At 31.5% G+C, this 16,986-nt stretch overlaps 1 protein-coding gene across 2 annotated transcripts in view; it reads right to left on the reverse strand.

Moving 5' to 3' along the window:
• Positions 1–661: 661 nt before the first annotated feature.
• Positions 662–16,986, reverse strand: part of MICU3 (mitochondrial calcium uptake family member 3) — a 95,217-nt gene continuing 78,892 nt past the window's right edge. For both annotated transcript variants that reach the window (XM_055335399.1, XM_055335398.1), the window contains 6 exons: positions 15,688–15,788; positions 15,010–15,181; positions 7,057–7,165; positions 6,274–6,431; positions 5,140–5,208; positions 662–3,486 (listed from right to left, as the gene is read on the reverse strand). In XM_055335399.1, coding sequence (XP_055191374.1) covers positions 5,140–5,208; positions 6,274–6,431; positions 7,057–7,165; positions 15,010–15,181; positions 15,688–15,788 — 609 coding nt within the window. In that variant the 3' untranslated portion in view covers positions 662–3,486. The remainder of the gene's footprint in view (positions 3,487–5,139; positions 5,209–6,273; positions 6,432–7,056; positions 7,166–15,009; positions 15,182–15,687; positions 15,789–16,986) is intronic.

A 16,986-nucleotide genomic window follows, 5' to 3' on the forward strand; every position in this document is an offset into this window, starting at 1 on the left:
TTGGGCTATTTCTATATATTGCTCTCCAAAGATGTTGCACCCAAACATATGGCCTCACTGTTAATTGCCACACATACTTAACCAACACTGTACATTCCAAACTATTCCATCTCTTCAGTTTGACAAGAGAAGGGATATATTGTCATTAATAATTTAACTTGTATTTCTTTAAATTTGTTTTTTTAAGAACTGTCTATGCATTTCTTTAAATTTATTTTTCTAAAAACTGTCTGTTCAATCTCAATTTAAAAAATCTTTCCTCATTCAGATCCCTTCTCCAATTCTCTATTTACTTTCTCCATCCTGCTTCCCATAATTGTTTGTCCTTCTCTTCCTTTATAATACTGGACAAAATTTATCTTTTCCAGAAAACGTTAATAACAATGTTTTTATTTCCTCTAAGCATTGTATATTTATGTGCCTGTAGTCACAATTATAGGTACATTCTTCAGTTTTTAGTGTGCCAAAAATACTGATTGTGATCTACTGATTATAAAGATATAGAGAATTGTATCTTTGCATTGATTTTCCTCATACAGTATTTCACAGAATATAAGATGTGATTGATTGCAGGACAAAGTTATTTCATGAGCTACGAAAAAAATAAAAGTGCTGCCAATTAAAAGAAAAAAAACACACAATGTTTTCTTATCACTTAGAATTTTTATTTAATACTTAGTGAATATTACACAATTCATATTTTTACAGCCAATGGAAGTAAAAGCACTATGTTAAATGTTAATTTATGGCTATAAAAGAATAGGAGTTGTCTTAGTAAAATGAGGTCTACCACGTACCAACATTAGTAGTGTTGGTTTAATCACTTTAAGACATTTAAACACTCAGTTCTGTAAAGCAAAATTGATACTTCATTAAGTCACATGAAGCTTCCTGAGAAGCTTTCCAGTACCTATGACTATAATTCTACAATATATGAATTCCTATTATACACTTTGAGAAGCTTTATGGCTCTGTGATTTATTTATTTACACCTACTAAAATACTGGTGAGATTAATCTCATTGGCATGTATTGCCATACCAGAAGGTCTAAAATCAATGTCGGTTTGGTTATCAACAAAAATTTTCAAAGTTCAAAGCTGACATTTTTCAGAAAGACAGTAGTCCACAGATATACATAAAACAAAGTACTAATAAGTTTCTTAGTTCAAGGGCAGGTATATTTATTTTAAGATAATATAAGAATGTACAACACTTTGTTATTTTACAATTATATATTATAATAAAAACAATAAATTGGGACTTAAGTTAAATGAATTTCTAAATATGAAATGATCCTGAGAAATAGCAAAAACCTTTTGGGATGTAGATTTTCTGTAAAGTATGATACTAAAATTTATCTATAGCTTCATGTTTCCAAAGAATAATTTGTAGAAGGAAATACTGAGGATAACAGCATACATTTAGTCTGTTACTATTTTCAGAGCATTAACAGTTTTTTAATTGATGTAAACAAAAATCCAGGGAGATGTTTTTACCTCCCATTTTATAGATGATAGAGTTCAACAGTGATAATACAGAGGGACTGTAATTTACTACTTTTTTCATTTAATCAGAATATTTTATTTATTCCCATTTTAGTATTATGCTGCAGCCTTATAAGTAAAGGAAAATTCATTTACACTGAAAAGCAATAAAGACTGCATATGTAGGATACCTTGGGAGACTGACAGAATTATGAAGAATTTTAGTGAAATAATTCATTTTTAAATCTATATTTATAGAGCTGTTCTCAATAGCAATTTCTCCACGTAGGCAAGATAATATAGCTTATAGTCAAAGATAAAAGTAAATTGCATTTTAAAAATTATTCTGGATATCAAATAATTACTATCGAGAACATTCAGTGCAAGATAAAACAGGCCGTGGTCATGTTAAATGAGTGGATTGGCATTTTCATGTAGTTAGTCAATTGAATCAACCTTCAAAGCAGGTGAAATTAAACTATTATACTATATGGAATCTTCAAATCTATGAATCATATAATTGTATATCAATGTAATAAATAATACCAGATAAAGAATGTAAAAAGTTTAACAAATACATTAATGCTAATAGTAACTTTTTCTTGGAAATAATATTTTTATAAATAGGCTGATGTGGAACTATCAACTTCACATTAATAACTTATAAAAACAAAGTATTTCCTATTTTTATATGCAAAAGCAAGGTAATAGTTGGAGTGTGTGCAATTTACATTAAATACATCTTAAAAAAGAAGATAAATGAACTTATCTTCTACATATAATATATAAACATATTAACTTAAATTCAGTCTTATTTTTGCACCGTATCCTTTTATAAATTACACTTTTTAATTGAACAGACTTCCATTAAGTACTATCAAATTATTTTCTCCATGTGAAAGTCTGATTTTGTTTCTCACTAGAAAGTTTCTCTTTAAGTCATATTGTTTTGAAATAATGAATTATTCTTAAATTATTCATTATTACTGGCTGTCTGGCATCCCTTCTGCATGTGGTCCTTTTACAAGAAACAAAATATTCTATTAAATATATACATCACTCTTCTAAACCATTTTATTTTTGCATTTTATAGTACTCACAGACTAACAATATGCAGGAAGTTGCAAAGCTGCAAGAGACTATTTTGACTGGTGTCATGAACATATGCCATCTGCAGTGAGGAGCAGCAGCATGTTCAAGACCATAATTGCAAGGACAGGGATGCTGCCACAAATGCTACTGCTTCTACCATCAAGATGTGACTTTTTTTGAGAAAAAAAGAATCTACATTTTAAATTTCTTTACTGCATACATAAAAGAATACCAAACATTCTGATGATTTTGGTAAATGAACAAAAACTTTTTAAAAACTTTATATGATTCACACAATGTATAATGAGTACTTTTATAAGTAAAAGTATAATGTAAACCATCACAGTGTATTATATAGTGGCTTAATTTCTATTTGTTTTTCAAAACTATCTTAATGTAATTAAAAACTTGGAAATAATGGGGATTTATAAACAATTCTAAAGGCCCTAAAATAAATCTCAAGGAATATTCATTTTCTGAAAATAAGTTCACAGTTCAAAACCAAAGATAATATGTTGTTGCTGTTAATTTTTAAATGATCTAGATTCCAGGAGTCACATTGTATTTTAAAATGAGGCAATTTCTAATAAATAAAAAAATATTTAAAATACATTCTTATATAGTCATTGGAAGTATCTACATACTTCTGAAGGGAATGAAAAAGTACAAAGAATTCAGTAAATCAAGGTAAAAGCTCAACTTGATAACATGTAACATGTAAAGTTAATGAGAAGATGCATTTTATCTGTCTTTTGTTTAAGAGTTCAGTCAAGAAAAATTATAATTAGCATTTCATCTTTTCCTTCATTTCCACATGTTCTGATCTCAGACCTGCTTCCACTCTCTGAAATTTGTGCTTCTTCCATTGTCGTGTAGATAAGAATCGTTAAAACTCTGCTTTATAAGTACCTAATTAAAAAAAATACATATATGTATATATATGTAATATTATATGTATTACCTATAAGCAATATTTAGGACGAAATCAAGAGGTGATGACATTAACTAACTAGTATTATGATATTAATGTGAAACAGTAAGGCACATCATAAAAACACTCAACAGAAAATACAGGATTCAAAAACAACAAAACATTTCCTTTAGACTTAAATTTTAGTATTTTGTTTAGTAACTTGTCTAACCTTCGGAATTACAAAGGTTTAAAAGAAATGTTGTTTTTGTCTATGGTTCTATGTACTACTACATGGTTGAGAATACTACTTAAGTGAACAAATAGTATGGTCCTACTTTTTTCTAATGTTAGCGTAAGTTCTTATATGCAGATGAAGTTCTTTCAAATAGACGAAGAAGATCTGACTTCTTTTGTTCACTCAACAGTTACCACCTTAGATAGATAAATAAGCTTACTTGCTGCTAAACATTTTAGCCCCAAAATGAGTTTCCCAAATGTGTTCCATAAAACATTAGATCTGAAAGCTTTGCAAAATAGTGGATACTTGGGTTTTCTCTTAGAGAGACAAATAAATAGTGGCATATTAACATTTGATAAGTTCTAAGGTAGAAGAAACTTACCGAACCATGCTTATTATGGTATTTCTCAAACTTACTTGACTAAGCAGCTTTTTTGTGTTTTTTGAATGATACATATTGATAGCCTATGGAACTACTCTGGGAAACACTGCTATAGACAAATACAAATGTTTCAAGCTCGGAAGAAACAGCAGGGAATACACATATTTGCAAGCATGTATAAATGAACGAAACCTTCACTGTTTAGATCTACCTTAAGGAGAACCTACAATCCAACCAAAATTTTGTAACTACGATAGACTTCTACAAGAAAAAAGGAAAAGCAAACCTCTCATTCTGGAGATGAGCAGCAAATTTGAATTATTTCTTTGGACTGACACAAACTGAATGAATTTCCTGCATCTTCCTCAACTACTGCATTCTGTGGTGATAGTTTAGTGAACAATAAATAAGATAGCTTTGCCATCAGACAGAATGGGGCTCAAATCCTAGTGAGCCATTTACTAGCAAGTTATCTTGGGTAAATTACACAGTACATCTTTATTTTCCCTGCTTTTAAATGGGATATCCATCTGTGAGGATTAAATGAGACACTACATGTAGAACACCTCATATAGGGCCAGGAACCTAAATAACTAAAAAGTTACCTACTATTATTACAGCAGATGTTTGGACATGATCCTATAAAACAGTAACTAATATTCCTTAGATGCTAATGGTCCTAGATTATAAAAATCCTATTTGGATTCATTGTATTGTATCTTCTCAGATACAAAATTGTAGGTTTAACAGAAAATTTTTTATTCAAGACCCTCCAAGAGAATTCCAGTCAAATGATTATTCATTCTAGTTCATTTTTGGATCACAGCCTAATAGCAAACTAATGCTTTGGAGTGACTAATTCTTAAATTACTGGTCTAAAATGAAATCATTAGAAGATTAATTTGTAAACTGAATTAGTGACCTACAAGTAAAAAATAGTTATAATTCTGTTTCTTTCCTAAATGTCATAATAAAAATAAATAAATTATGATCCTTCGTTACTGAATGAACTTAGAGAGACTAACATACTTATCTGCTATGAAGTTCCTTCTTTAGACAGGATTTGAAAGTGGGATACTTCTGCACTGTTTTATAACCCTGTAGAACAAAGGATTAAAAGTATGCAAATGTAACTAAAACGTTACAGGGCATGCAATAAAAATATGGGGTATGCAATAAAAAGTAAAGCAAAAATAAAAACATTAAACATTTGAGAGATACATACAGTGTCACAGGTTTTATAGCATAGTTTGTATTTTACTTCCATCTTGCTGCTCTAAAGTTTTTGAGGAAAAGTAAGTTATTTTCAATGTATATTTATCCTTTCAGGTATTTGTGCTATCAGACTCAAATGTTAACAACTGACCAGTAGGTGGCAGTTAAGTACACAATATCTTGACCAACAGGGCTTGGATTTACAAAAATCATGAAAAATCTTTAAAAATATTAAGATGAATCTTGATTTTTTTCTTTTTTTTGGTATATATAACTTTTTATCTTTTTAGATGTATAGTACTTTGGGGTATTCTTACCAAAGAGAACATTCTAGCTGTTAATAGAATTTTTTTTCTTGTGGCACATCTACAAATATGATAAATGTATGAACTTTTGTTGACCTATACTACATTTCATTACTTAAAACACATTTCTGAGAAAAAAATCATTAATAATTTTCAATATAAGATGTAAACAGGAAAAAAAACAGTTCAACAAAGTTTTTTTAACCTTGTTTTCTATTTAAAGTTACTGAAGATGTAGTGACTTAATAGCCTCAAATTGCTGGTCGAACTCTGCATCATGCAAAATGGAAATCATGCTATTTGATTATCTAGTACCAAGTCTGAACTGCCTGTGTGCTGAATGAATTAATCAAAAAATATTTGGCAACATTTCTCCCCACAAACTGAGATGGAGACATTAAATTAATTGCATATGAAAAAAAGTTACTAAAATTCAAATTGATTTATATTTTTAAAAAGCATTAACTTTTAACACCTCAAAGTTTCTGAAAATAAGTACAATCATATGTTTTCTCTTGTCAAATATAACATTTCATGTTTATATCCTTAAAAATTAATAGAAATTGTTTTTGAAACAGATGGAGCTTTTTCCTTTTTTTGTTTTTAAAAAGAATATCAATAGGCTTCAAATTTATAGGTTTACCCGGAATCCTCTATGGAGTCTGTCTTTCATAATTCCAATAAATTCTTTATAACTTAATTGATCATCTTTGTCAACGTCAAAAATCTTGAAGACTGTATTCACTAAATGTGGTGAAAGTTTGAGGCCAGTAGCTACATAGACAGCGCGCTTAAATTCATCTAGACAAATGTTACAGAAAAGAAGTAAATAGTTAATAATGTTTTTATAATGTGTTAATTACTAGAAAGGTTATAAAAGAAGTTTTTCCAAATGGGGTCATGACCTTATGTAACACATGACTCTTCTGTTAATCATGCTATCTTTTAGGGAACAGAAAATTTCTGTGGTTTGAATTAAAAGGGCCAATAAGTAGCTGTATCCTAGGTTAATGATGTATTTATAGTCAGTGGATGTTTAATGAGCACCTACTATCTGCGATAGACACTTTAAAGATTAAGATGAGTAAGTTATCAAGACACTTAAGCCAGTTGGCTCTCCTGTAGGTAGATATACATCCCTCAAGGTTACCAGCGGTTATGAGGTTTCTTCCTCTTTGGATCTTTATAAGCATCATTAGTTCTTCCCCATAAGATGAAATGAAGGCCAGTAATAGACTCAATGGAAAAACTTAGCAAATTTCCCAAAAACTCTGCTTAGGGAAAATAGATTTCCCATCAAAGTATACACCATACTTTCAGGCAACTTGATGGCTAATATGAAATACTGCATTAAATTATTGTCAAAGTCCCTAGAAACAACATAGGATTATTTTTTGCTTTTAAGTTTTGAAAGATAATTACTTACCTTGTCCTATAGAACGACTTGCAAAATTATACATATTCAAGGCTATTGCAAAGTCTTCCAAGTTGTTCAAAAACTGGAAAAATGATCTGAATTCATCAAATGTGATACCCTATAGTGGGAGAATATATGTAAATATATTTAGTTTTGCCAAATTTATTATAATAAGTATACTTACTAGAAATAAATAGATTAAGCATCTGCGATGTATCTTGTAAATAAACATTTCCAGGGTAGATTCTGAAACCTCCTTTCTCCAAGCAGAATGTAAAATTCACTCAGATATATTTCCACTGCATAGGGTTGTGACCATTAGCAATAATAGGTGAAAATATTTTTAAAACACTGTCATATCGGGATGCCTGGGTGGCTCAGCAGTTAGGCATCTGCCTTCGGCTCGGGGCATGATCCTGGAGTCTCAGGATCGAGTCCTGCATTGGGCTCCCTGCATGGAGCCTGCTTCTCCCTCCCTGTGTCTCTCATAAATAAATAAATAAAATCTTTGAAAACTAAAACAAAAAAACCCCACTGTCATATCAGCACAAGTTTCAAAAAATGATACAACAAAAATGAATAAAAAAGTTTCAGTTGTGATAATTCTGTATTTCAGGCCTAAATTTTTTAAACCCTGTAAGTAAATATGATTAAGAAAAAAAAAGTAAGAGGAAAACAATCCCTAAAACACCTGTTTCTCCTATACATGTATTCCTTTAATACAGCTTAGTATTAGGTAATCAACATCTGTAATCATGACAGTGCAAAAATCAACATGTTGAATAAGCCAAAAACAGTGTACTTATTTCTGCCATGATAGCACTGTCAGGACAGCAGGAGGAAGTGCAATGAGTGTACACTCACAGGTCTGGGCACTACACACAGGGCTCAGTGAGGAACTGTGGAAAGGATTCTAGAATGTCACATAAATTGCAATTATTGCTACTGCTAGTAGTTCAAAGAAACAGGAACATTATTTGAAGCAAGCACAATGTATTTCAGATAATACAAATTTGGACATAAAGACCTACATTTAATTATTGTGTTCTCAGCAAAATTAATTGAGAAAGAAAACAGAAAAAGAGCAGAGGGCCAAGAGCTGAGGCTTAACAATTGAACACTTTAATATAGTCGAAAAAGGGAAAGGAAAACTAGCAAGGTAGCACTGGAGAGCCAGCAAAAGAACCAGAAGAGTCTAATATAAGCCAACTACTGATTAAATGATTATCAAAATAATATTCATTACCAATTTATAATCAAAATAATACTAATTTTTGGTATACATTATTTCCACTTCACTTGCAACCCTAATTTTTACTTGTGAGGAGAATTCTCACTGTCATTTCTTTTCACAATTTTCTCTTTGTCTTTCCTTATATCCATTTATGGCCACCCCAGCCCTGGATCCTGCTTTGTGACCTGATCCCACCTGCCGTATTTTCCAGGGAGAGTGTATGAATCAATTAGGGGGACTGAGCCAGAAGGGGTCTGTCTTGATGCGGAGCGCTCGTTGCTAGGGAAACTGGTCACTGTTTGGGTTCCGTGTCAGTTTATGCTGCGACCAGCTGCCACGGCAATTTTTAAGTGAGGTATAAACAAAAATGCCAATACTTGTAAGGAACATAAGACTAAGAAGCAAATCACAGAATGATGGAATAACAATGTTCACCATCTGAATCTTCAGATTTTTTCAAAATCGTGTTCTCATGTTGAGAAGCAAACTCAAATTCAAAACTATAGTAATTCTTCTATATAGGTTTAAACTCTTTGTGTTTGGAAATATGGAATCGTAAACTGAAAAACAGGGCATTCATCTTGAGGGAGATAATTTAAAGCAATCCATTCTAACAGCAGTGAGGGAAAGTGGGTCAGAGAGAGGGAGGATGGCCATTTCTTCTTCTTCTCCACCTTCACTACCAGAATCACTTTTGTAATGCATCATCTGGATTTGAATGAAATGTGTCCTAATTGTTAGAAGTGAAGTGAAAAGAAGTAACTTACATTTTAACAAAAACAAAGTGATGATAACTGAAAAATTTAAAGCATCAAGAAAGACATGAACTGAGAGTTCAGAAATAAACCCAAATACCTATGATAGACTGATTTTCAGTAAAAATGGCAAGGCCATTTACTGGAGAAACAATGTCTTTCTTTTTAACACCTTTTTAAACAAATAGTGCTAGGAACACTGTATATCCACATGTAAATGAAAGGAGTTGAATTCTTAATTCATTCTATATACAAAACTTAACTGAAAATGGATCAAAGACCTAAATTTAATAGCTAGAGTTGTAAAAATCCTACAAAACCAGAAACAAAAATTTCATGATCTTGGAATTGGACAACAGTTTCTTCCCTCTTTTTTTTTTCTTTTCTTTCTATGTTATTTATTTTCAAAGTGGAAGGGATGTTGTATCTCCTACTTGGTAGTGGTTTGTTAAATATGACATCCAAAGTATGAGCAACAAAACTAAAAATAGACAAATGAGACTTTGTCAAAAGAAAACACTTTTGTATATTAAAGGGAACTATCAAGGAAAGTAAAAAGACAATCCACAGGAGAAAATATTTGCAAACTATGAAGACATGGGCAAAAGACTTGAATAGATATTTCCCTAAAGAAAATATACAAATGGCCAAAAAGCATAGGAATAGATGCCCAGCATCATTATTCACTGGAGAAATGCAAATCAAAACCACAATGTCCCACTTCACATCCACTAAGATGACTAAAAATAAAAAGACAGACAATAATAAGTGTTATTGTGGAGAAAAGGTGAAGAAATTTGAAATTTCATACATTATTATTGGGATTAATATTGCTATTTTGAAAAGCAGCTTGGTAGTTCTTTAAAATGTTAAAAATTAAGGATGCAATGTGACCCAGCTATTTCCTCTGAAGTATATATCTAATTCTCTGACAATTCAAAACATATGTCCACATGAAAAAATTGTATATAAATGTTCATAACAGCATAATTTGAATAGTCAAACTGGAAACAACTCAAAAATAATTCACCAACTGACAAACAGAAGAAATGTGGTATATTTATATAATAAAGTATTATTTGGCAATAAAAAGGAATGAAGTGCTGATATTTGAACTTTGAAAAAGTTATGCTAAGCAAAAAATTACAATGAATACAAGAATTAGGAAAATATGGCCATTGACAGGGGAAAAGGTCAACAAACCATCCCTAAGAAGTTTAATCATTGGACTAAATAGACAGAGATTTTGAATCAACTGTCTTAGATACACTCAAAGAACTAAAGGAAACCATGGATAAAGAAATAAAGGAAATCAGGAAAACCATCTGTGAAAAAAAAAAAAAGAGAATATCAATAGATGGAGACTGTACAAAGAACCAAATAAAAATTATGGAGCTGAAAGGTACCATAACCGAAATGCAAACTTGAGTAGATGTTCAGCAGCAAGTTTGAGCAAGCTGAATAAAGAATCCATGAACTTGAAGATGTGACAATTAAAAGCATTCAGTTTGAGGAGTAGAAAGAAAAAAAACTTGAAGAAAAGTAACAGAACCTAAGGAACCTGCAGATACCATCGAGCATACCAAAATACATATTATGGGAAAAGAGAGAAAAAGAGAGAAAAGAGCAGAGAGAATATTTTTAAAAATAATAATTGAAAACATTTCTCTGAAATTTGATAAAAGATAAAGTCTACACATTCAAGAAGCTTTATGAACCTTAAGCAGAATAAATTGAAAAAGACTCATAACAAGACATATACTTAAACTGTCATAAGACAATAACATTCATAAAAAAAAAGACAATAACATTCATGAAGGCAGCAGGAGACAAGTTCTTCTTCATAAATAAGAGATCCTCAGTAAGACTAACAGCCGATTTTTCATCAGAAACCATGAGGCCAAAAGTGAGTAGAACAGTTCAGGTGCTAAAAGAAAAAAATCTGAAAACCAAGAATTCTATAAGTGGCAAAGTATTTCTTCAAAAATGATTAAAGTATTCTCAGATAAACAATATGTGGTAAAATTATCCTTCAAAAATGAAGTAAGACATTCTCAAATAAACAGCAGCCAAGGGAGTTCATTACTAGCAGATCTGTCCTATAAGAAATCCTAAAGGGAGTCATTAAGGCTAAAAAGAAAGGAAACCATATTCTAACTCAAAGCTATATGAAGAAATTAAGAATTCCATTTAAGATAAAGCTAATGGTAATTACACAGATTCCACTTCACATCCTAAAAAATCTATATATTCATCCATGGACAGGTGAATGGATAAACAAAAGTATACATACAGTAGAATATTACTCGGCCTTAACAAGGAATGAAACACTGATACAAGTTACAACATACATGAACCTCAAGAATATAATGAAAGAAGCCAAACATGTAAGGTTACATACTATATGATTCTATTTATATAAAATAGAATAAGTAAATCCACTGAATCAGAAAGCAGACAATAGATCCTAGAGGCTGGAGGAAAATGCTTAATAAGAATAGGGTTTACTTTAGATGTAATGAAAATGTTTTGGAAATAAAGATGGTATTCACACTGTGTCCACTGAATTGCTCAGTTTAAGATGGTTTACGTTACATGATGTTTACCACAACAAAATAAACAAAAGACTAGAATGAGAAAAAGATTAACTCGAAAAATCCAAATAAATCATTAGAACATTATCAGCCAAATAAAATAACCATTCAGAAAATATGGACTTACAAGGGCCTCAAGAGTAAATTACATTTGTTCTCAACACAAAATGCATGTTATGAATAATTTGAATAGGTAACTGATCTAACTGACAACTAGATAATAACTTTTAATATATAAACAACTTTAAACGGTTAAGGGAAATGGACCATTTTGGAATAAACAGAAAATTCAAACTTGAAAATTTACTGGTTGAATGACCTGAGACAGGTCACTTAAATCTTTCTGAACAAGTTTCCTCAAACTTAATAGTGAATTTTACTACTTTCTTATTAGTATTTACATTACATAGTTATTATGAGCAGCCCTCTCTCTTCTATAGTCTCTACCTACATTCTCTTCTAGATAAGTTAACCTGGTCTGAGGGCATTTACAATTTTTAAGTTATTTTATATGGCACTATACTCATCTTTTCAAAATTCAAAAGGGACAAAAGCATGTACAATGCAAAATTTCCCTCCCTCCCACCCTTCCTTAGCCATGCAGTTCCTTTCCTTGGAGGAACCACTGTCTCTAGTTATGTGGGTCCTTCCAGAATTAGCATAGGCTATCTTTTTAAACAAATGGTAGTATATTATACACATTGTTTGAGACTGTGCTCTTTTTCACTTGCTGTGTGTTGGAGATCATTCTATAGTAATATATAAAGAATCTTCTTCATCTTTTTTTCGGGAATACCTTTTCTATTCTATAGATACAACATAATTCATTTAACTACTGATTTACTAAAAGACATCTAGATAGTTTCCAATCTTTTGCTATTACAAACAACACTCTAATAAATAACCCTGTATATCTGCCATTTCACATGAATGAATATATCTGCTGGTAAAATTCACAAAAACAGAAAAGCTTTAAGTTCTACTTCTTTAAATACTGTCAATTCATTCAATAGGCATTCTAGGTACTGAGGATATATGAGTGAATAAAAAAGATGAAATACCAGTGCTACATTCTAGTCGGGGAGACAGACAACAAATAATAATAATAATAAAAAACAAGTTTTGTTGTTTACCTAGATAAATAATGAAAAATAAACAAAAACTAAGCCTATATTATATCACATACTATAATATAGTATGTTAGATGATGATAATGCTATGGAATAAAAAGATAAGGGAAGAAAGAATAGGGAATACGAAGGGAGGGGGCTATAGCTTATACAATAGATTATTACTTATATAATAATTATATATTATTTATATGATAGGTGATTATTTATACATTAGATTGGAAAGAGTAGGCCTCATTGAGAAATAACATAGGAAGCCATGTGGATATCTAAGAGAAGAGCATTCTGGGCAGATAAAGGACATATACAAAAGCCCTGAGATAGAAGACTGCCTGGTGTTGAAAAGCAATCAAGCTGTCAGTGTAACTGAAGCAGAGGAAGCAAGGCGGGGAATGGGAGGAAATGAGGTAGGAGGAAATGAGGGAACAGCTGGTGTGGGCTTTGTAGGCCACTGTAAGGATTTTAACTTTTACTTTGAGTAAAATGGGAAGTTAAAAATATCTGAATCATGTTATATGTCATTTCCTTAATTGCTAAATGGAGAACAAATTGTAGGGAGGCAAAGCTAGGAAGAAAATAGATGATTTAGGAGGCAACTGCAATAATTCAGGCAAGAGAGAATGCTGGCAAGGGTAGTTTAGCAGTGGAGATGACAAGAATGGTCAAATTCTGATGGAGGCAGTGTCGAGAGGATCTGTTGATGGATTGTATGTGGAATGTGAAAGTAAGGAGTCCAAAATTTTGGCTAGAACAACTGGGGGAAATGGAGATTTCATTAATGAAACAGGAAAGATGGTTTATGAAATTTTGGGGATGATCAGGAGTTTTGAGGTGTCTACTAGATACCCAAGTGGAGATATGAGTAGACAGTACAATGTAAAAGTCTGAAATCCAGGGAACATGTTTAAGCTGTTTGCAAGTCTATACACTAATGATTACCAAAAATAGTCCTGATTGCACCTTAAAATTTCAGAGTCACCATAACATATCCAACTGCCTAAGTTGTTTCTTCATTTAGATACCTTATAGCAATCTCAACTTAAGTTGTCCGAAATGAAATGATTTCCTAACCCCAAACTTGCAGTCTTACTTATTAGCTCAATGAATGGCACCACTTTTTGACAACGTGGTTCAGGCCCAAACCCTAGGAATTCTTGATTCCTTTTTCTTTTACACTGAAATCTAATCCAGCAGCAAGTGAGATTTTTGCAACTAAAAAATAGTATAAAGAGTTCCCATATACTTTTCACCCTGGAATTGAACTTTTTGAGTTACAGATTTCTATGTTGCCATTTGATAAAAGAAAAAGAAAGCCGACTCATTAAGGCCCTAAATAATATCCTAGCAGTAGTAGAACTTGTAATATTTATTTTTAGGGAAGTGTCTATGAATTGAAAAATTCAGTTTATCATGTAAAACAGATAAAAGTCCCCTAAGAGATTATGTAAACTAACAGCCCAATGCATCAAGTCTTTTCTTCTCATTCCTTAGGTAACTGAAGAATTGTTAGCACTGTCACAGTGTATCCATTTTAAACAAAGTCAAACTATTTGCAAGTTTCTCTTGGATAGATTAACTTGACCCTTCTATAAACACAAATAGAAGGCAATATATCCAAAACATCTCATGCTTGAAGGGGTACTTGTAACACCAGTTCTATTTAGTTGCAGTGATGCATTCAAATACCACTAGGTAATGCAACTGCTCAGAATTGCTGACAACACATTTGCTGCTAAACAAATAGACAATCAGTTGTCCCACGTTCTTAACCATTCATGCCATCCAAACTCTTTGAAAAACTTCACTTCACTTGCTGATAAGATCACTCACTCATCAATGGCTATCTTCAAATGACCTTTTATTAAGAATATTACAAAATAAAGTGTGACTGAAATGATGTCAATATAAACTTTTATATGAGGAGATGTTTATGTAGTAGTCAAAGCATATATCTCAGCAGAATTCTCTTCAAAAACGATATTCAAAATTTGAATAAAACAACTGCTAATAACCTTAAAGATTTTAAGCATATCTAAGATCTAATGAATCTCTACCCAGAATTTTACATTAATCAATTTTTAAAATTTAGCCAGACAACTTAGGACACTGAGGAAAAGAGAATGAAATATATCCAAAATATCTAATAATCCACAGAGGAGAAAAAGAACTAAGAAAGGATGATATATTCTATAGACGTATACAATTATAAGATAATATATGTAATAAAATAGATATGGGGAATTAGATACCTTTTCTTCAGGTATACTGTAACGCACATTTTCCAAAAATACTGATGTATTTTCCACATTTGTATATCGTAAAAGAATATGAGCAAAATCTTCTTCACTGATAGTGTTCATCCCATTAGAGTAGGAAAGGAATTCTATTTCTAGAACTTCTGTCTGAAGGTTATCCATAAATCTATGACAAGAACATAAAGAATGAATAAGATAAATGAAAGATGATGGCAACAGATGATTTATCAACAGATAAATGAAGAGTGATAGCCTCTCAGGGCTTTGGCTTCCTCATCTGTAAAATGAGGATAACAAAAAGACTTTGCAGGGTAGCAATGAGACTTAAGAGTTATTGTGTAGTGCCTGGGATTTACTACAGTAGACACTATATCCATGCTTATTACTATGGCTTGCTGAGACAAAGGAGTTGGTAATATACTTTCTTAGGAATATCAGGAAATGACCAATCCAGATATCCAGGCATTTCTTATCATTCAGTAACCTCCCATTATACTTATCAGTATAGTGACTGGTATACAGGTACTGATGGAAATGCTTATTTGTTAGAAAATCTTCAGTTAAGAAGATGAAATCAGCAAACAGGTGAGTGTTTCTGCATCAGATTATTCCTAAAGACCACTGACTTTAGCATTTTAACATTTTTCAAAACAAATACAAAATTAAGCTCACCTATAAAAATCTTCAAAGTTGAGCTCAGCTTTTCCTTTCTTTCCAAAAAAGTGTACAAGCAGTGTAGTATCTGTTACTAAACTTGTAATGTCATCAGCACGCTTAAAAAAAAAATCACAATTTAAAGGTTAGCTGCAATAAACAAACAGAATAGGGATACCCAATATCTCTCAAAGAATTTTATCAACATTTAAATGCCAAGAACATGAATGTATTAACATTAGAATGAAAAGCATAAGGCTGCACTAATAAATGCCATTGCAGTTAAAATGAAATGCAATATTTGAAAATAGAAATATGACTGATATTATCTTTATCCTCAAAAAAATTTAAAGATAGGACTATATTATTAGTTTTCTTTCTTTCTTTATTTTTATTTTTTTATATTTTCAGTTTTCAACCTCAAAGTGTGTATATAGGATATCTGTGTTTGGGATCCCTGGGTGGCTCAGCGGTTTAGTGCTGCCTTCAGCCCAGGGTGTGATTCTGGAGACCCGGGATCGAGGCCCATGTCGGGCTCCCTGCAGGGAGCCTGCTTCTCCCTCTGCCTGTGTCTCTGCCTCTCTCTCTCTGTGTCTCTCATGTATTAAAAAAAAAAAAAAAAAAAAGGATATCTGTGTTTTAAATTATCTAAAATAATTAAAATCTTTTAGTAATCATCTAAATGTTTTATCTTCATTTAAGTCATTTAGTTCAGATTTTCCTAATCAACCTAAAAAATCAATTTTTTTAAAGGATGTTCAAAAGAGGGAATTCTTCAGATGTATGGAATATACAGGGCTGACAAAAGAATGGTCTTAAGCTGCACAAAATAGTTTCCTTTGAGCATGATGCTTTTCTATTGTATTCCATATTTATGATACTTTAAACAGAAGATACTGTATTTTGAGAAACTCCTTAAAAGTCTTACATTATTTTTTGAATGGATAAGAGATTAATTCCAGAGGTTCCAACAAGTGTATTCTTAAAATCATTTAATTCTAGTCCTTATAAAGTTTAATGGCCTATGAAAGTAGTCCTTCTTTCCTTTAATGTGGCTTTATAGATTTTCCTTTCTTTTTCCTCCCTCCTCTTCCATTCCTTACTCTTTTTTCCTTCCTTCCTCACTTGGTCATTAACTCATATCTATCTTATAAACTCAGGTACAAAAATCATAAAATTCAAATGATTATAACTCTCCCCCATACATTATCCTGGGAAATATAAGAAAAATAAGAGGCTTAATAATAACTAGCATTTTCTGTATTAAAAAATTAGCTGTAAATGTCCATTCAAAGGTACATACCTGAAATGTTACTT

Source organism: Nyctereutes procyonoides, unplaced genomic scaffold (assembly GCF_905146905.1).
Source record: "Nyctereutes procyonoides isolate TBG_1078 unplaced genomic scaffold, NYPRO_anot_genome, whole genome shotgun sequence".
In the NCBI taxonomy this organism is placed as follows: Eukaryota; Metazoa; Chordata; class Mammalia; order Carnivora; family Canidae; genus Nyctereutes; species Nyctereutes procyonoides.